At 32.3% G+C, this 20,488-nt stretch overlaps 1 protein-coding gene across 4 annotated transcripts in view; it reads left to right on the top strand.

Annotated features, from left to right (window-relative positions):
* Window positions 1-3,459: 3,459 nt before the first annotated feature.
* LOC121976854 (protein CHROMATIN REMODELING 5-like) overlaps window positions 3,460-20,488 on the top strand; it is a 30,027-nt gene continuing 12,998 nt past the window's right edge. Inside the window, exons 1-15 of one of the 4 annotated variants that reach the window (XM_042529241.1) lie at window positions 3,460-3,895; window positions 4,480-5,159; window positions 5,266-5,330; window positions 7,859-8,287; window positions 9,045-9,269; window positions 9,393-9,476; window positions 13,953-14,012; window positions 14,104-14,207; window positions 14,586-14,637; window positions 16,811-16,874; window positions 18,153-18,246; window positions 18,327-18,414; window positions 18,497-18,631; window positions 19,130-19,321; window positions 19,424-19,491. In XM_042529241.1, coding sequence (XP_042385175.1) covers window positions 4,511-5,159; window positions 5,266-5,330; window positions 7,859-8,287; window positions 9,045-9,269; window positions 9,393-9,476; window positions 13,953-14,012; window positions 14,104-14,207; window positions 14,586-14,637; window positions 16,811-16,874; window positions 18,153-18,246; window positions 18,327-18,414; window positions 18,497-18,631; window positions 19,130-19,321; window positions 19,424-19,491 — 2,309 coding nt within the window. In that variant the 5' untranslated portion in view covers window positions 3,460-3,895; window positions 4,480-4,510. Of the gene's footprint in view, window positions 3,896-4,005; window positions 4,231-4,467; window positions 5,160-5,265; window positions 5,331-7,858; window positions 8,288-9,044; window positions 9,270-9,392; window positions 9,477-13,952; window positions 14,013-14,103; window positions 14,208-14,585; window positions 14,638-16,810; window positions 16,875-18,152; window positions 18,247-18,326; window positions 18,415-18,496; window positions 18,632-19,129; window positions 19,322-19,423; window positions 19,492-20,488 lie in introns of those variants that run through there. The other 3 variants (XM_042529238.1, XM_042529239.1, XM_042529240.1) reach the window with 3 other exon arrangements.

Here is a 20,488-nt window from a genome sequence, read left to right as displayed (position 1 = left end):
ACTAATTGCCATTAAAATAACTAAACTCAATTAAGTGATATAATGGTTCAATGCATATAAAGAGGGTTTGGATTAAATGGATATGGATTTAATGTGTAAATCCTATAACCCGGTTCATTAACATTGATGAGATGTTAATGAGACATGGACTTTTATAGTGGATAGTCCCCATAGGTTGGGCTAAGTATAAAAGGGAAGAGATAAGATTTATTAGGGCATGCTGAACCTAGCTCTCCTCTCCTAACTTCCTCTCCCCCATTGAGACGAAACATGGTGCTTGCAGGCTCAATCCTGTGGAAGACATCCGTTGTGTTCGCGGGATATTCCTGTGACAAGTAAGAGGCTATAGCATTGCGATTGAATCAGGTCAGCAATTCATGAGCTATTGTCTTGTTTTCTATTGAGCTTTAGAGATTGATAGAAGCTAGATCCCTTTGTAGATACATTCTTTAGTTCATATATGATGTATTTTAAATCTTACATGTGGGGATCACATTAACTTTTTTTATACTAGATATTCAGATCTTATAATGTCATTACTTTTGAGATAGACGATATATCCCATATTTTGTCCATTGAGTAAATTCAGGAAGTACGATGACTCTTGACATGACACATCAACTTTACTAATAGTTCAATCATTATAAGTGCATGTGATAATTGATCCATAGTTTATTGTGAAATACACATGTTTCTTACCATTATACCAAGCCCTATAGGTAGGAATCACATTAATCTTAGGATGCGTTTGGTTCAAGTCATCGTGCATAATCTTGATTATATAATTATTAGTTATGAGGAATAAGACATAACCTAATATTATTTGGTTCAACCTATATAATACAATAAAAATTTATTTATTTGAATATTTTAATATATAACCTAATTTAATATTTTATTATATTATCTCTCATTATAAACTAAATATTATTATTATTATTTTTAATATATATATTTTTTTTCTCTTTTGCAAGTTTATGTATTTTTGTTCTCTATATTTTTTTCTTGTTGAACATTATTTTTTTTACTTTACATTTTTTTTTTGTTGTCTTTTGTATTTTTTTTATTTTATCTTTTCTCTCTCTCTTTTGTTTTTGAATTTAACTTTGTTTTTTTTCTTTTGTTTACTTTACGTTTTTTTTTCTTTACCCATTACGTTTTTTTAATTTTTTTTTACTTTACGGATTTTAATATACTTTCACTTTTATGTTTTATAATTTAAAATGATTTCTTATAAAAAATTTAAAAATATTTTTGTCCTATAAATACAGATGATATTTTTAATTAAAAATTTTTGTTAATCCTGAAATTAAGAAAAATCATACTTTTCAAGATTTTATTATTTAGAATTACATATAATTTATATCATTTTTATTGTCTTATCGGGTGTGAATCATTATTTAGGAATCATCTAAATCAATAAATTTTTTATTAATACTTTTAAATAGATAACCCCCAATCAAACACATATTTAGTGTCTGAGTGTCTATATATTTCTACTCTATTCATCTAGAGATAGGGGCGGATCCAGTGGGTGGTGGTATCGACGGTCGTTCCCCTGTCGACGATGGAACTCTTAATATTATGGAATTCTACCGATAAAAATAGAGGATATCGTCCTTTATTTATTGTGATCGTCCTTCCATACTTAAATTTCTAAATCCGTCATTATCTAAAGGTGTCTTAATTGAGCGTATGAAAATTTATCATAGAACATCGGATAAATTTGAAAAACACATATAAATAATAGAGACGATCTAAATTGATTCAAGCGCCACAAGTATTTATTTACACTAAGTGAATCAAATGCTTATTGTTTGGAGAATTTGTCCGCCCAGTTACTATGTGGACATGAATAATTGATTTAATTAATTTGATTTACTTTAATTTTATCCTTTATATCTCGAGAGAATTTTGTTTTACATGGTATTTTAATTGCTTTATCAAAATATCCCTATTGTTTTGTTATTGTCATTTCACCCCTCCACTTTATACAGTAGAAATATGGGTGGATTAAAAATATTTATAAAAAAAATCATGGGAAGGAATAGGAGTAAAATGACAATAACAAAACATCATGAAGCATTTTAATAACACATATGAAAGTAGGACTATATGGTAATAGGAGAACTATAAGATATATTTCTAATAAAAAAGACGACAATAAATAAACTTTTATATGTCTTTATAACAATTTTCTATAAATGAGTTTTTGTTTTTTACTCTATCTAAGTTTTTTTTCTTTCCAAACAAAGTGATAATAATATATAAAAATATTAAAAAATTTAAATGCTTTCAAAAAGAGAAAAAAAAAGATTTTAATTAAGATTTAGTGTCCAAATATGGTTGGACGTCTACTAGACTTTAAGAGATAATTCAAGAGAACTATTAGTCAACTTTGTGTACCTTTACTTTATTTGACACTAACTAAAATTTCGAAGAAAAATTAATTAAATATAAAAATTATTTATATTTTAACCATAAATTTATTTATTTATCTTTAGACATTTAATTTAAATTAAGGATGCAACTGAAAATATAATAATATAAAAATATTAGTATTTGTGTCCGAACTTTAAAAAATATATATAATATTTAAATTGATATTCTATTAAATTTTAATTTAAACCTATTTAAATTAAAATTTATAAAAAAATTAAAGTTTGATTCAGACTTGTAAGTCATTTATACTAATTAAATATTTTGATCTGTATTAAAAAGCTCATGAACATGTTCAATTAATTTGTTCTTAGTTAAAATATTAAAAAAATATTTTTTTAAAAGAAAATTTAATACCGTCCCAAAAATAAAAGTATTTCAATTTTTTTTCTTAGATCAAATGGATCCTTTTCTAGGATCTAATTTAGTCATCCAAATTACTATTGTATTCTAGTCTCATTATTTGGTGATAGGAGTGAATAAAAATTCAGAAAAATTAAATTAATTGAATTAAATCGATCAAATTTAAAAATTTGGTTTAGTTAATTTGTTTTTTTTTAAAATTCAGTTTAGTTTTTATTAATTTGGTTCAATTTTAATTTTAAATTTTATAATTCAAATAAATCGAATAAGATTTTTTAAAATATGTTTTATTTAAAAATATAATTAATTAAATAAAATATTATTTTTTAACTTAAAACTGATAAGATTTTAAAATTTTGATTAATTAAAAAATCAAATTAATTGATATTTTATCATTCAACTAGTTCAATTTCTATAGACAAATTCAACTAGTTTAATTGGTAAAAAAAATTTAATTTATTCAATTTAATTATTTAAATTTTAACCGAATACATAATTCAGCAAATCCCAAACGACCAAACCCTGGCCAATCTCTGAGCAGCAGCCGACGCACAGAAGCAAAGGGTCAATATCTAATTAGGGCTATTGGGAGGGGCCAATCTACAAAACATTACTGCTTCAATCCCTAAAATAAGAGGGAGAGAGAGAGAGAAAAAAAGAAAGGGCATAGCAAATCTCAATCTCTAATCCTCAAATTTGGTTGCCCTCTTTTGTTTGTCTCTCTTTCTCTCTCTCTTGTGTGTGACCGCGAGCGAGGCCAAACCTCTCCCACCGCCGCCTCAAATCGGGCGATATATCGCCGAAACCTGCTACCGATTCCCCTCTCCTCCGCCCTCCCTACCCATTTCCCTCTCATCCCCTTTCCACGACGAACAAACTCGACTACGATTTTCTTTTTTGTTTTGTTTTAAAAAAACCGAATAATTGGGGTCGGATACAAAAAATCTGCCGCTCCCTCTCGGCCGTCTCCTCCCTCCACCGGCCAACCCAGCGTCGGCCCGCGGCCCTTCCTCGCTCCCGGTGCCGCCGGCCTTCCTCTATAAATAACCCTCTTCCACCGGCCAGCCTCGATCTCGTCTTCTCGGGTTCGTAGGTGCGTCTCCTGGGCGGCAAACCTGTCAGCTCCTCCGTTTCGCTTTTGATTTCGGATGCTGGCCCGCGCGTGCCGCCCCTTTCCAATCCTAGATTCGTTTGCTCCTTGCTCGTTCCTCTAGGTTTTCTGCGGATTGGATTCGTGCTTTTCTCCACGTCGGTTGCCCGATCCGCGCTCTTGTCTGTAGGATTTCTGTGTGCGCGGGTCGATCGGTGTGATCGACGAATGGTGTGGTGTCTGATCTCGTTTGCATTTGTTGGATTCCATTTTGACTTGCGATCTCTCTGCTTCCTCGATACCCCTGTGATTTTTGCTCGCAGTTTGTTTATATAACGGTATAGGCCCTGCTCTGTAAGCCTCCTGTTTCCGCTCTTCAGTATTTTTCTTCTTTTCGTAGTTACAAATGACCCTTTTAAATGAAATTCTAGCTGATCGTATGCGTTTTTTCTTAATCCTAATCATCATGTTGCATCGATATTGATTTGAAGCGAGATTTCTTTGTTCTATTATTCTTTTAGATACAAGCTGCTATGCTGAATGAATCAAAGAATCCTTTTTTGACCCTTCTATAGTTGCAGTGACAGGGTGCAGGGAAGGAACTATATGTTATGGTAAATGGCATTCTTCGGCAATTATAATAACACAATAACTTCTCTACACGACCTGAACTCGAAGGAGGAGGAGGAGGAGGGTGCTACTACTGGTGACTATAATTCCTTTGAGAACAGGAATTTGGATAACAATAACAAGTTCGTGGACACTGACTTGAACACAGATGATCCTAACTGTGTTGAGGACTTTGATGATGCTCATATAGCGCAAAGTGAAAACTCTGAAGGAAATGCTAGTGTGAAGCTTGGCAAAACAGCAGCTCCTCATGGTGCATGGGGTTCAAAATTTTGGAAGGACTGTCAACCGATGTCTGATTCTGAGTATGATCGTAACAACATAGGTAATGAAGAATCTGGACGAAACTCATCTGAAGACTCACATGAACAGAGACACAGGAGACTCTCTCAAAGAGGAAATGTTGATATTCCAGCAGATGAAATGCTTTCTGATGATTACTACGAGCAGGATGGCGAAGAACAAAGTGATTCTGTACATGGCAGTGGACAGAACCACACTAACATTTCAGGTTCCAGGTTTCCATTAAAACCTGTTTCTGTTAACAAAAAAACTGCAAAGAAATCCAGAGTGATAAAGGATGAGGAGTATGAAGATGATGAAGATTATGATGAAGATGATGAAGACGAAGACGAAGGTCTTGTTTTCCTTATTCTTTCTGTGACTTAAGGATATTTGACATCTGTTTCTGCAAAAAACATCAACACAATTTTTTGAACAGATGATATTCTATTTTATTACAGATGATGATCCAGATGATGCTGATTTTGAACCAGAGTCCAGTGAAATAGGGAAGGGAAAAAGCAAGGTTGTCCTCTTATCTATTTGGCCTTATTTAGTATGAGTTTCATAGCTTCTCTATATAACATTAGTAGAATCGAACTACTTTTTTCTGGGAGGGCTTATTTATAGATATATTTTTTCTGAGCCTGATTATTCTTCTATGGTATGCATCATCTGCTGGATGGTAGACATGGATAATCGCTATACTTGCACTATAAGGAGGACACAGAAACATCAAGATAGTGTCTAAAGGATGGCTAACTCAACATTACTAAAACAACTTTTAAGACAAAACAATGAACTCAACTTCTTGTAGATTTGTTTGGATGATAGTTCAAGATAAAGGTAGTTGTTTAACTTACAATGAGATTAGCTAAGTGTAGTTGGTGTTCTGAAATTGAGTCCTGGATAATTGGATTGAATTGCAAAAGTTGACTTCATTTTTTTTGACACGAAAATATTTATCAATAGATTGGATTTGAAAATTAGAATGCATGACAAAGCTTGAGAAACTGAAATATTATAAACTTCAAATAGTTGGCATACTGGAAGAAACTTTTATGTGAAGGAAACTAGAAACAATTTTCTCTCTTGGTTATCAAAATTTCCATTTTCTAATTTTTATAATTCTTATTTTCTTGATTTTGGGGAGCATCAAACATCTATTGTCTAAAACATATATTAAGAAGTGAAAAAATTATTGACAGATATTTTATTAAACTGGACAAAATTTCACAAAACTAGCACCCCCTCTTTAGACGATGGAAGAGATATTGAAAGGTTATACATTTTCTGTCATTGTTATGATCATCAAAGCTGAGTTAGTCATGACTATTTGGGATTAACTATATGAATCCTATCCTCCATTGGATTTGGTGCAAACCTACATCACTAGTAACAATTAAATTCATTATCGTATTACACTAACTAGTGTTTTGTCTATTTATTTATTTTTTGCTTTCCCTCGACTTCTTACACCTTCAACACTACTTGATTCAATTTCTTTAATTATTGAGTGAATTGGTTATCTTTGAACATATCTATCCCATGTTGACCAATTCTCTCTAATGTTATCATTTGTTAGAGCTACACGCAATCGATCTCGGATAATCTTTCTCATCTTAGCCACTTTAACTTTTGTTGTGTTAATCCTTAATTACCCAACACCCTAATCCATAGTTTTATTTTCGTGTGTTGGCTTGTTTTCATATTTGTATTGAGAGGAAAATTTGTTCAGTTGGCAACTAGGAATATATTGGTTTGTTGTATTATCACGGAGGAGAAAGATGTTTTAATGCCCCTAGGCATTTAGGTTTTTTCAACTGTTGTTGACCATGAATCACCTTGTTGGAGGATTTTAGAGTTCTTGAGTCATGTGGCAAGCAATGAATGGTTTACATAAGATCAACCTTTTTTCCTTAATCATGAAGAGCCTTGAAATTATCTCACTGATCTAGGCCCAGGGGTTCATAGCCAAGCTCATCAATTTACTTTGAGAATCTATCTTGTACTTAACCATATTCAGATGATAATTTATTAGTCGAAAACAGTGTTCATCAAATGAGAAAGTTCTTTAGCAACAGCTGTATATGTTACTAAGTTTCTTGTCATCAGAAAGAGCCTTGAAATTTACTTGTATGATCTAGTCTAGCAAGTTTTGACCCATGAAACTAGTTCCTCACATCAACTTAATATGTTTCTTCTGCTTCTTTTCTTTCCCTATTCTTCTCTATGGAGGTATTTCTTATCTTGTAAGATAGATGCCTATTGGATAAGAGAACAGTCTCTGTCAAAAGATCCAAGCATTTATATTAAAGGCCTTTGTCATATTTTTTAGTTGCGGGGTATTTAGTTTTTATTTTTAATTGAGCGATATTTAACTCTTTATAACTGCATGGTTGTTTTGGATCTTTGCTCATTTCCCTTGTATTCCTTTTCTAGTATAGTCCTAAGGTTTTTGTGAGTAGGAACTAACCCTCAATTTTGTTGAGTGTATTTATATGATATCCATACACAGCGTCAAAATTTTAAAAACCTTTTTTGATCCTTGGACTGTTTTTGTTAACCTGAAGAACTTTTATCAACTGTTTTCATGTGGTCAAAATATTTATATGCGTCTTCATAGAAAAAATTGTACTTCTCTGTGTATCAAAAAGGAATTTGAAAAAAAAACACCGTTAACTTTGTAACCTGAAAAAGTTTTATCAACTGTTTTCATGTAGTTAAAAGATTTATATGCTTGTTCATGGAAAATTTTGTACTTTTCTGTGTACCAAAATGGAATTTGAAAATAAAAAAGTATGCCATCAACTTTTTGACACCTGTATATAATAAAATTTATTTATTTTACATAAAAGATGCTTGATCTCTCCCAAAAATAAGAAAAAAATTATTATGAAAAATGCGGGGGAGTAAAATGTCAGAAAATGAACATGGAAATAGTAGATTGTTTTCTTAACCAACAATTAATATATTTTTGGTCTCTGTTAGAGTTGTATTTTGTTCACTAAATTTGTCATATTGTTTCGGCTGCTCATGCTTACTTGATTATAGGAAAAAACATCAGAAAGCGATGAATTTGATGATGACAATGAAGAAGATATTGATCTCTCGGATGAAGACGACATCGAATTGTTCAGAACTCAACGAAGAGGAATGCCACGTAAGGTTGGAAAAACCTCAAAACATAAAGAAGCAAAGTCTTCTATAAATGCACGCAGAAAGAGAGGGAGAACCTTATCAGATGATGAGTTTTCATCTGGAAAAGACTCAGAACAAGACAGTGATCAAGCCTTCAATCAGAAAACAAGTAAATCCTCTCATTTACACAAGAGAGCTAGAGGCCTCTCTGATTTGGCTGCCAATTCCAACTACAATAGCAGCGAGCTCCGTACATCTGGCAGATTGGTAAAGAAGGTCTCTTATGCTGAAAGTGAAGAAAGTGATGATATTGGTGAGGAAAGATTGAACAAGACCCAAAAGGTTCCACTCTTTATGAAGTTTGACTAGTTTTTCTTTGTTCTTAGCAATAGTTATCTATCGGAACAATCCTACCAATTTTTTGACCATGAGTTTTCCTTATCAGAATCTATTTGAACAAACAATTCTTTGAGAAATTAAAGGGATGAGGGACTTTATTCTGAAGGAACTAATTTCTGCTGATGTAGTTTAACTCATTAATTACTCTCCTTATGAAATTTTGTGTAAATTTTATGTGCATGGTTTTACTGTATTTGGCTTGGATTAGGTATAATTTTTTGCTGGCAAATATAACTTTGAATTTGAAATCAAAGTAGAGTTAATTCTTTATTTAACTTTTTTTTTTAACAATTCCTTCAGTGAAAATGGTTTTGGAGCTATGGTTCATTTGGGCTATATAGTCTAACAGTTCCTTTTATGAAAATGATTTTGGAGTTTTTGTTTAATTATAAAAATGTAAGCACTTAAAATACATAGTATTTTGTATTGGGCTGCGGCATTAATTTTTTTCTGATTAAGTAACATTGCATTGACTAGTATGGACTAGGGGTTATATGATATTGGTTGTGTTAAGACTGACATGCTTGTATTTTTCTATAGCAAGTGAAGCAACCAAGATTTAGAACATTGACAAAACCCATTGTTCTATTATGAAACTTCTATGTGAATTCTTAGCTGTCTGTTGGTTCCAATATTCCAATTTTGCATAGTTTAACAGTTTTAAGACATGGCATATAGTGAGATTATTTTTGATAACCAGGAGGACTTAGAGGAGGAAGATGCTGATACAATTGAAAAGGTGCTATGGCACCAACCTAAAGGTACAGTTGAAGATGCTATAAGGAACAACAGATCAACCCTACCTGTTGTTGCCAGCACTAGTTCAGATATGGAAACTGATTGGGATGCTGTTGAATTTTATATAAAGTGGAAAGGACAGTCATATCTTCATTGTGAGTGGAAGTCATTTGCTGATCTCCAGAATGTAAGTTTCAGGAATGTGGTCTCACATTTATGTTGCCTTGTTAAACTTGTCTAATTTTCTTTTTGTTAGTCTTTGCTATTATCTCTGGTTCATTTACCTAACTAATTCTTGCTGATTTGCCAGCTTAGTGGATTCAAGAAGGTGCTAAATTACATAAAAAGGATATCTGAAGAAAGAAGGCATAAGAAGGTCTTGTCACGTGAGGAGGTGATATTTTCTCCCTATGTTTTCACTTACATTATTAGGTAGAATATGCTTTACTTGAAAATGTTGGTACTCGTGGTTTCATGCCTTTTCACTATCGGTTACCATTTCTGACTCAAATTTCAAACCTTTGAATTGGTTGGAGAGCAGTTTAGAATAAAAACAAAAAATCTTACAAACAAGAAGAGGTTATCTGGAAATAAAATTACTAATATTTTTAAAAAATAAACATCTCTGCTTTGTGTACAAAATAAATATTTAGAAATGATCTTTTGCAGCTTTTAGTTGGTGCACAAGTTTCCTCAGTCATTGCTAACAAGAACAGTCAGTGAGCCTCAACTAATTTCGGTTGAGTACATGAATTATACAGTGCCATTTATGTATGATTATCACAAATGTTTAAATCATATAAATTATACTCAGTTCATTGTTTTAAACATTGATCTGTGCTGGTTGATGGGCGGAAGGAGTGATTGCTGATGGACACTTGAGAAGATACCCAATTGGGAGCTTTCTCCTTGGTCGCAAAGCTCAGGTAAGGTTGCAACAAAGGCAAAGATTGCTGATGTTCTGACTGAGCATCTTTTGCCTTTGCTGTGAGATCTGTGAAGCTGCAATCTACTTCTATGACTCCTTGCTTGAGCCCAAGCATCTTGGCCACCCACTTACAACTATGAGCTTGCCAATAAAGTTTGAATTGCTTTCATGACCTGAAACCTTGCGTAAACTTCTTCACCATGTCTCCGCTCAAGTATCTTCCGCCTTCATCATGAAATCTGGCAAGCTGCGTGCTGCATCTACACTCTCTCCCAAGTGCAAACATCTTGGCAACTCGCTTGCAAGCCGCGAGCTTGCTGTTAAGGCATGAATTGGACCTGATGACTAAGTTTCCTCTTCTTCTTCCTCCTCTCTCCTCACCAGAGCAATTGACATCGAAATGAAACAGAATGACACAGTGTCAAAACGTATTATTTTGATTTCTATTTGAAACTTTGGAACGGTTGGAGACTTCGAACCATGACTCAATTCTCAAATAACCCTATGTTAAATAGATTTCCCTTTTTTGTCCTTTATTCTTTTAGTTAATCTTCAACTCTAATTGAATCAACTTTTAACTTCTACTCTAATTTATTCAATTTGTTTAATTGTGGAATATTTCTTGGTTATTTTTAAATATGTCCCACTGAATTCATTTTTTCCCCTAAATATTCGAACTTTTTTTTCCCTTTCCAATGCTTGTTCAAAGTATTATATAGAATTCTTGTAAAGTTTCGTAAAATTGCTATATATATTGTATTTATGACTTTTGTTATTGTACTTAGTTACATGTTATAATTTATTTTATATTTTTTTACATTTTGACATTCTCAAGACTATTATATTTTTGTCTATGTTTTTTTGTCTATATTGTTTTTTTTAAACTTTGTTTTTTTATGTTGTTATCATATGGTTATTTGAAATACTTTTATAATTCCTATTTATCATATTTTTGACTTCAGATTATATATTTTTATAGCTCTGTTTCATGATTTGGATTTATTACTATCATGCATTTGATATTTGATCCTTTCGTTTTGCATTGGATGGATGGGAGGAAACTCTCATGTTCAGTTCTACAAAAGTTTTATGGTATAAATAAATGTTTTTTTTTAATTTCTTTGCTGTTATGATTATTAATTTTATTAATTAAGCAATGAATGTTCTTTTAGCTGATGAATGTTCTATTGATCTTGGCTTTAAAAAGTTTGGTATGCTTATATTCTCAAAATTCTTTTATATTATATGTTATAAATCATAAAACTTCAAAACAAACAGCACCAGTCTACAATATGTCTAAGCTGTAACTTTTTATCAGCATTACATTTTCATGCACTTTCTCACGGTTGTGGTTACTGAAGGTGACTATTTTAATTGCTGAAGAAGAGGGTTCATGATCGGTCCAATTTCTCATAATTGTAATTAAGTGGCAATGCTGATTGTTAAAGAACAGTGGATACTCTTGTGTTGAATTTCTGTAGTTTGGCACCCCTTATTCCTCTCTTCTATGATTATATCCACATATGTGAATAAGAGAGAGCTTTGGGCTGAAATCAGCAACCTAGAGATTTTTGAAGTCAGTTGAGTTGAGTACTTGAGTTGAATCTGGTTTTTTTCGTTGCCAAATTTTACAATTTGACAATTGTAAAGTTGTTGCCAAAGTAAAATGAAGGAGATTGTTGAGTTTGTTAAGTACTTATAATTTCTCTCTTCTCACATTCTTTCATGTTCAAGGAATTAGAAAGCAGTGTTAGATAGTAGGCGGATGACCCACTGCCTAGTGCCTTGTAAAATTAATACTAGGCGGATGACCCACTGCCTAGTGCCTTGTAGAATTCTGAATTACTAATGTCAATAATAAAACATTCCATATTAACCATGAAAATGAGAATCACAATAAAATGTAAATTTTAACAATTTATATTAATAAAGTTTGATTACAAAAAACATATCCAGTTTATTATTATTATTATTATGCTATGATATTAAAATATTGATAAGATAACGAATGCCAAATAAACCAATAACTTGTACAACAACGATCAAGCCTTTATCCTATTAAGTAGTATTTCAATGAATTTTATTTTATTTTATTATTGTTAATCAAGTCTTTTTGGTTTCCCTTTCCTTTAATTAATGTGTGTATTTGTCATGGTTTCAAATCGCTTAACTGGAGCATTTACTGAGTAGATGTTTGTATTATCTAAAAGTTTTCCCTTAATAGGCATAACTCACTTTCTTTCCAATGTTTGCATTTCTTTTCGCACATCTATTTTAACATCCTCATTTTTGCGACTCTCATCTCCTACTTATGTACTTGATTCATATTCCAACATTCAACTCTATATAACATAAGACCAATAACTTAATTTTTCCTGGGCCCTTTGTTTAGAAGGACCACCTAACCATTAGAAGAAACATTCCCATGGCAAATCGCCTAGGGGTTGCTTAGACCACCTAGCAATTAGAAGAAATGACCCCCGGCAAACCGCCTAGTGGCTGCCCCAGACCACCTTTTAGAATAATTTTGATGTTATAGTTTGTGCCTCCAGGGCGTAGCGCAGACGGTGAGCGCATGGTATATTTGGCGTAATGGCCAGGGGTTGATTCTCAGGAACTGACGACCTGGGGTTTACCCCGCCATGTGCCTATGGGTACCTGCATGAATCTCCCTCCATATCCGTGGGACCGACACTAGGGGGCCGCTAAGGTAGCGGATCTTCCTTTTTTTGATGTTATAGCTTGTGTTGGATTAAGTCAAAAAAAAAAGGATATTGGTGAATTAACAAAGTTTAAAGTTTCTATTTTCTTATAGTCTCTTTGGTTGTATATCGGGGTTCCAAAAAGCGAAAGTGTCTACATGGGCCGTATATGCAGCCACCTAGGCAAAATTTGCAAGGGGCTGCATATAACATGTAGGAAAAAATCCTTATTTGTCAGCTTGTAGGTTGTGTCAACTTGGGCACTTATTTTGCAAGTTCGTGATATTAGTTAAAATTGATTTATACGTTTCATGTTTTTGTGCCTCCAGGGCGTAGCGCAGACGGTGAGCGCATGGTATATTTGGCGTAATGGCCAGGGGTCGATTCTCAGGAACTGACGACCTGGGGTTTACCCCGCCATGTGCCTATGACCAGTGTACCTGCATGAATCTCCCTCCATATCCGTGGGACCGACACTAGGGGGCCGCTAAGGTAGCGGATCTTCCTTTTTTTGATGTTATAGCTTGTGTTGGATCAAGTAAAAAAAAAAAGGATATTGGTGAATTAACAAAGTTTAAAGTTTCTATTTTCTTATAGTCTCTTTGGTTGTATATCGGGGTTCCAAAAAGCGAAAGTGTCTACATGGGCCGTATATGCAGCCACCTAGGCAAAATTTGCAAGGGGCTGCATATAACATGTAGGAAAAAATCCTTATTTGTCAGCTTGTAGGTTGTGTCAACTTGGGCACTTATTTTGCAAGTTCGTGATATTAGTTAAAATTGATTTATACGTTTCATGTTTTTGCTTGTACAATTGTTTTTTTTGTATGTGGGAGTATATATTGGATGTGCTTATCAATCTAGTTTCTTGCATACATTAGTTGCTTTCATAATATAAAATATAGTTTCATAATTTTTAATACTTCTAATACTGACCTTAAATGTCCTTGTATATGCCTGCTGATTCTGCATGTGCGTTTTGTAATTGATCAAGCACATAGCATTTGCATTTGCATATGCTCTTTGATACCCTTTTTTATAGTTCATATTTTTCTATAGTGCATATGGCAGAGGAGCAGTGGCATAACCAATTAAACAAAATAACTGTTACAATTACAATTAGTTTGAGATGAACATCAAATGTTTTTGTTGTATGAAAATTTTGTGCCTTTCTTAGTTCTTAAGCTTCATTTCCGCCTGTAATATTTTGTATATTTACAATTAGCAAATCTGTGGAGCAGATTGAAGTTCATGATGTTAGTAAAGAAATGGAATTGGATCTTCTCAAGCAGTACAGCCAGGTTTATTTCTTTCATCTTCTGTCCTTATAATTAATTGTCAAGTTCATCTAAGTGTTCACCTGGCTTTTGTTTGTGTTCTGAATCTGATCAGGTAGAAAGGATATTTGCTGATAGGCTTAGTAAGATAGATGGGGATGATGTGATACCAGAGTATTTGGTGAAATGGCAAGGACTTTCGTATGCTGAAGCAACTTGGTATATTTTATACCACTTGCTACTGTTGTGAAATTTAATCATACTACATTTTCTGAATGATTACTTGTTTTATTTACACTAAATGGGAAAGTATAATTTGACACTTGAGAATGGATCCAATATACTAATATAATGTAATGCTTTTCTGTAACTGGTAGGATGAGTTACATTTCTATTTTCCCATTTCATTAACTTGACTTGGCCCACTTGGCTATTACATTCGTGAAACTATGTTCTGCACTTCATTTGCTGATGCCTAGGAAAGCAATTCAGAGCCATATATTTAGATGTTCTAATTCTTGTTTTTTCATTTTTCATTGCTCAAATTTGGATTATTGAACTGCATATTTCTTATGGATCTGATCATTGTTACTGCAGGGAAAAGGATACTGATATTGCATTTGCTCAAGAAGCAATTGATGAATATAAGGTAACGTGACAGGTGAACTGTATCAACTCTTGACATACATATTCACTTCCTAATTGAATCTCTACTGCATCCACTGAATCTGGAATGTTCAATATTTTGCATATGAATTACTTGAAAGAAATTTTAAAGCTTCCCTTGGGGCTATACAAAACTCATAATAACTAAAGGTAGACAATTATTTGAGTGGGTCAATTAAATTTGAGTAAAATTTCAGCCTAAATATATTTAGATGGTTAAATGATACTAACGAAATGCAAATGGGTATAAATATAGTGATGCCAATGTTGAGATTAAATCATAGCCCAAGGGAGCTCATGTGGTCAGTGTAGGAGGATGTTAAAAGGACTGAGGTACTGATGTGTGATGACGAATAAAGGTAGTGCATCGCGAAGGGGCAGTAAATAGTGGAATTAGCAGGGATAGCTTGGCTAAGGCTATGTGAATGGCAAGATAAACTAAAGGTAGAAGGCAAGCAATGATGATGCTGGGCTGAGGTGTGGATTCAAAGAGGCAAGTGACATACGATAGTGTGGCAAGGATCGATGGAGCACATTGTCAAGGAGGCAAGCTGAATAGCGAGTGAACTAAGCTATGAATGTTGGTGGAGAGGGAGGTTGATGAGCAGAGGCATGTTCGATATTGCCAAAATACAGATTGATGGGCAAATTCTGGTGCTTATAAGTTAGATTTTAGTGAGAGGGGAGATTGAATGAAGGTTCGAATGATATATTTTATATGTAACAAATTATATATAAAAACAAATTTACAATTTATTTTATTATATTTATTTCTCAGTGACATTGTTGGTGTTAATTGAACCCACTGGATATATAGAGGCTAGATTGGTGGTAATAACTCTATTGTGCTATAGCTTTATATCCCATCCTTTTGTCTTTATCATGTGAAATATTGACCTCCTGGACAATATAACATTTTAACTTTCTCATTTATTTTTTTGATATTTCCAATTTTATCCCTAAAAATATCACACTCTCCTCATAATTTTTAGATTTTTTATTTTCTCCTTTTTATTTTTTTCATTTCACTCCTAAATATTTTCACTTCAATTACACTTTGCCCTTTAAACTTTTCTAATTTTGATTACATTGTCATCATTGAGATCCTTGATAATACCTCTCCCCCTCTCAAGTTTTCTTATTGTTTGTTCGCCTTACTACTCTCAAAATGCAAGTTTTCACTTTGGCTTTCAGTTTTTAATTTTTTTTTATTACAGCCCAGAATTGTACTTTGAATTTTTCCTTTCAGCAGCTATGAGTGTCTTTTTTTGTACAATTTTATTTTACCTCTTAGGATATCCAGTTTTTCATTTCACCTTCAATTTTTGCTTTCAGCAGCTATGCCCTCCAAAGTTTTGACTCTTTGTACAACCTTGTGTCTTATGATGGAAAAATAATTTGAAAGATTTATATTCCATTATTCCATATATAAATTAGTAATAATGTTTATGAGATGAGATTGAATTGAAGTATTGTATATGTCAAATTAAATATGCAATTGATTCAGTTTAGTTTGAATTGAATCTATTTATATGTAAATATTATAGGTTTTTAGTCTAACTATTGAATTGCAATGGAAACCATATTCTTATCATTTACAAATAAATCTGAATATAATCTAAATTTTCAGATATTTTGACTAACCTGAAAGGTTGAGGTATACTAAACTGATTTGGTTAAAAGAATAATTGAAAAATACAATTTAACTAACATAACAAAATCAAATTAAGATAGATTAAATTGTTTTTTTGTATCTATAAAAATATATTAGTCTGATCAAATATATCGAACATCAACATTTTGTAAAAAACTTAGATTTGTTGTTTTCAAAATAATAAATATGCATTGTAAAAGTCAACTTTTATAAATAATTTATAGATTATTTTTTAAATAATTTATTATTTTAGTGATTTTCCTTCCTTTTTGATATTTATTATTATTATTTTTTACATTATCAAATAGATAAATTACCTGTGCTTTGTGTGGGCTGTTGTAGTATCTGATTTTTTTTTTAATCAACGATAGATTTTCCATATAATGGATTCGACTAATTTCTAATGTAGCTATATACCATAAAATACTATTACTACTAGAAATCTGTACCTTTCTGTATATGTTTGAGCTTCCTTTGTTTAGTTTTGATTTTCCTTTACCAGGCCCGTGAAGTTGCTGCAAATATACAAGGAAAACTGGTAGATTTCCAGCGAAAAAAGAGCAAAGGTCTGCTGTATTTCATGCACCCAGAGTTTCTTCTCTTTTTTTGTATGCTGTGATTTATGAATTGCTTGTATTGTTTTTATATCGTCGCTTTATTATTCCTTTAATTTGGAGAAACTAATTTAACAAGTTTCATTAGTATGATGGATTATCTAAATTAACATAATGCACATGTGCATGTCATTTCATGTTTTTTTTTTTACTTTTGTTGTTGCGATTTTGTTAGAACTTCACTGTTTTCATAACCTTGTATTCGTTATCTGACAACTCATTAGGGTCATTTAGTTGCTTAATAGTTATATAAGTTTGGTATTGCATCAGGCATTTATTCAATTTTGAGGGAATCATCTCAGACTTTCTATATATCAGCAATGACCCACATTTAATAATACAATATAATTTTACTCCTCAATTTATATTAGAGCCAAAGTCTGCTCGAAATAGATTTTATTTAATCTCCTTATTAGAAATCAACCTTCCATGAAGTTTATGGCCATAAGAAGTTGTTGAAAATATGTTTCTAGGTATTGGTACCAGAAGGTTCCAGACTTTCATATTGGTACCAATCCAGCTCTTGGCCTGGACCAGTGCTCAATGGCAATCTGCTGTATTGATGCAGAATACAGTTTTGGCATGGGCCATTCATTATGGAATTAGTTTAGCAAAATATTGTAACAATTTATTAATGTCTTATAGACTCAGTTGTGGTCACTAGATATATGAGTGGACTTTCTTATTTGGCCTGACTATTTTACATGATTTCTTATTCTAATTCCCATCCCTTGGTTGATCCACCGATGATAAAATGGTGAATGACTCATCTTTCTTCTCAAGAACAATCATTAGAGGAAAAGAAAAGCTATTAATCAAAAGGAACAAAAAGATCAATGATAAAGTTGGATAGCATGTGGCTGCTGGCATTCCAGATCAAGGAATATACCTTTTAGTAATATTAGGGAAGCTTAATCAATTAGAACAATGGGTTTCGCTTGTTGTGATAGATCAATTCTGCTTGCAGCTTCACATCCAGAGGTAAACAAGATTGATGACAAGAAAACTATAGTTCTATTTTTTTCTTTTATTAATTGTAAAATCTTCCTTTTCTTCTATCCTAACATCTTTGCAGGCTTCAACTATTACTGATTTTGTTTTGACTGTTCACTTATTGTTTTATCTTTGCTGTTGATGGTTTTCTTTTATCAGAATTTATATGTTTATTCAATCAAGTTTTTTTAAAAGAACAAATGATGGTTATTTCTTTGATTCTTGATTTGAGTTCAGCTAGTCTTCGGAAACTTGATGAGCAACCTGAATGGCTGAAGGGCGGCAAACTCCGTGATTATCAGCTTGAAGGATTGAATTTTCTGGTTAATAGGTTAGGTTTCCAGAACCTCAGTTGATCAATTTCAATTAATGCTTTTAAGAGCATGCCTATTGATGGGCATCTTGCAACAGTTGGAGAAATGATACAAATGTCATTTTAGCTGATGAAATGGGCCTTGGAAAAACCGTTCAGTCGGTTTCTATGCTAGGATTTCTATATGTATGTTGCCTACTAATTTGCCATTGCTTTATGAAGATGAGCCCTCTTTGCTTTTAGGTACTAATAATTGTTGAAAGTGCAGAATGCTCAGGATATCCGTGGGCCTTTTATTGTTGTTGTTCCTCTCTCAACATTATCGAACTGGGCACGAGAGTTCAGAAAATGGCTTCCAGAAATGAATGTTGTTGTGTATGTTGGAAACCGTGCTAGCAGAGAGGTAAATATTCTTCTTTCCCGAATACAGGGTTATGACCTTAACCGCAGTTAATTTCTTCTTGAGCTTGTCACATATTTCACTGTTAGTCATCACTACTATTACTTTTGCTCGATCTTGTGAGACACTTGAGAGAGCAATAAAGTGAAAACATATTTAACTAGGTTTCAGGCTATTTTATTGGTTCACCTATGTGCCCCTTTTGTCCTTACTGTTTACCCGTGGCATTAGGGTTGATGGAGAAATACAATGAGGGTATAGCCATTGAGATAAATAAGAGTTCATCACATGTAGAATTTGCATCTCCATTTCTTTCCCTGTTTCCCTGTATACAATTTGCAAGCTGGCTTTGCATTTCAGTTAGTTTTTTGTCTGTTCTGAATTGCCCTATGAAAAATTAGTTTTTAGTATTTCATTTTTATCTAGCATCACATGAGAATACTTACTATCCCTTGACTTTTCCGATTTATCTGTATGATTTATTTTTGCCTGTTGAAGCAGATCTGCCAACAACATGAGTTTTTTACAAACAAAACAAGTGGTAGACATATCAAGTTGGATGCACTGCTAACTACTTATGAAGTGATATTAAAGGATAAAGCAGTATTATCTAAAATAAGATGGAATTACCTTATGGTTGATGAGGCTCACAGGTTAAAAAATAGTGAAGCTTCACTATACACAAATCTCTCGGTATTTCTTTTTTCCTTAATTTTCTTTGTGGTGTCATTCTATGATGCAAGCATGATCCAAATTATTTGCATGTATCTTATCATATTAACTATTGGTACACAGGAATTCAACACCAAAAACAAGCTCCTTATAACTGGCACACCACTGCAGAACAGCGTGGAGGAGTTATGGTGATTACTAGATCTCTTGACAACTCTTTTCATATTCCTTTTGTATTCCCCTTTCTACTTGGGTCATAAATGCCATGCCTAGCTCTTGTTACATTTTTAAGAGACATACATTATTATCTGCTCCAATATGGTAATTCCATTTTCTTATACTGTCTTTTCAATGAAATTAAATACTTTGAGATGAAAAATTTTCTTATTCAAAAAATAAAATATGTTTTGTATAACCCAACAAAAAAGTTTTTTAAGAGATGAAAATTATAATCTTGTAGTTAAAATGATATTAGTAATAGAAAATCTTGACTATGCAAATATATTTATAGAATATAACAAATTAGAATAATACTAAAGATATTAACGGACTATCTTCATAATGCAATATATTAATTATATAAAATAATCATCCTTATCAACAAATAATCATTCTTATCATTAAATAATCATCATTATCATTAATAATTTAGAATTAAAATATAATAAAAAAGATGGAAACTGTAATTTTATGTAAAAATATATAAGGGTGAATTGAAAATAAATCATAGGAGAAAATTAAAAATTCTATAACTATGATGGAAATTATAATTTTATATTAATATTTGGGCATATGATAAACTTATACAAGCGTGGGAGGTGAAATTTAGATAGTAAAATAAATGTTAAGGTGAAATTATAATAATTTTGGGGGAGTTTGAAAATATAAAAACTTTAAGGAAAATGCCAAATTTAGGGACTAAACTTAGAAGAATAGAGGAGCAAAATGTAATATTCTGTTGTTTTGATATTTATGTGATATTTTTGGGAGCAAATAATAATTTTAAAAAATTAGAGGATCTTATTGTAATTCAATGCTTTATGGATGACTATTAAAACTATAACAATTTAGGGATCAAAACTTTAGAGATGGATATAAAAATTATAGAAATGTAAGGATAAAATACTGTAAAAATAGATATAATTCTTGTATAAACATTACAGGAATTACTGCTTTGCCATTGTTATT

This window comes from Zingiber officinale, chromosome 4B (genome assembly GCF_018446385.1).
Source record: "Zingiber officinale cultivar Zhangliang chromosome 4B, Zo_v1.1, whole genome shotgun sequence".
NCBI classification, from domain to species: Eukaryota; Viridiplantae; Streptophyta; class Magnoliopsida; order Zingiberales; family Zingiberaceae; genus Zingiber; species Zingiber officinale.
This window is presented reverse-complemented; position numbering and strand designations above follow the sequence as displayed.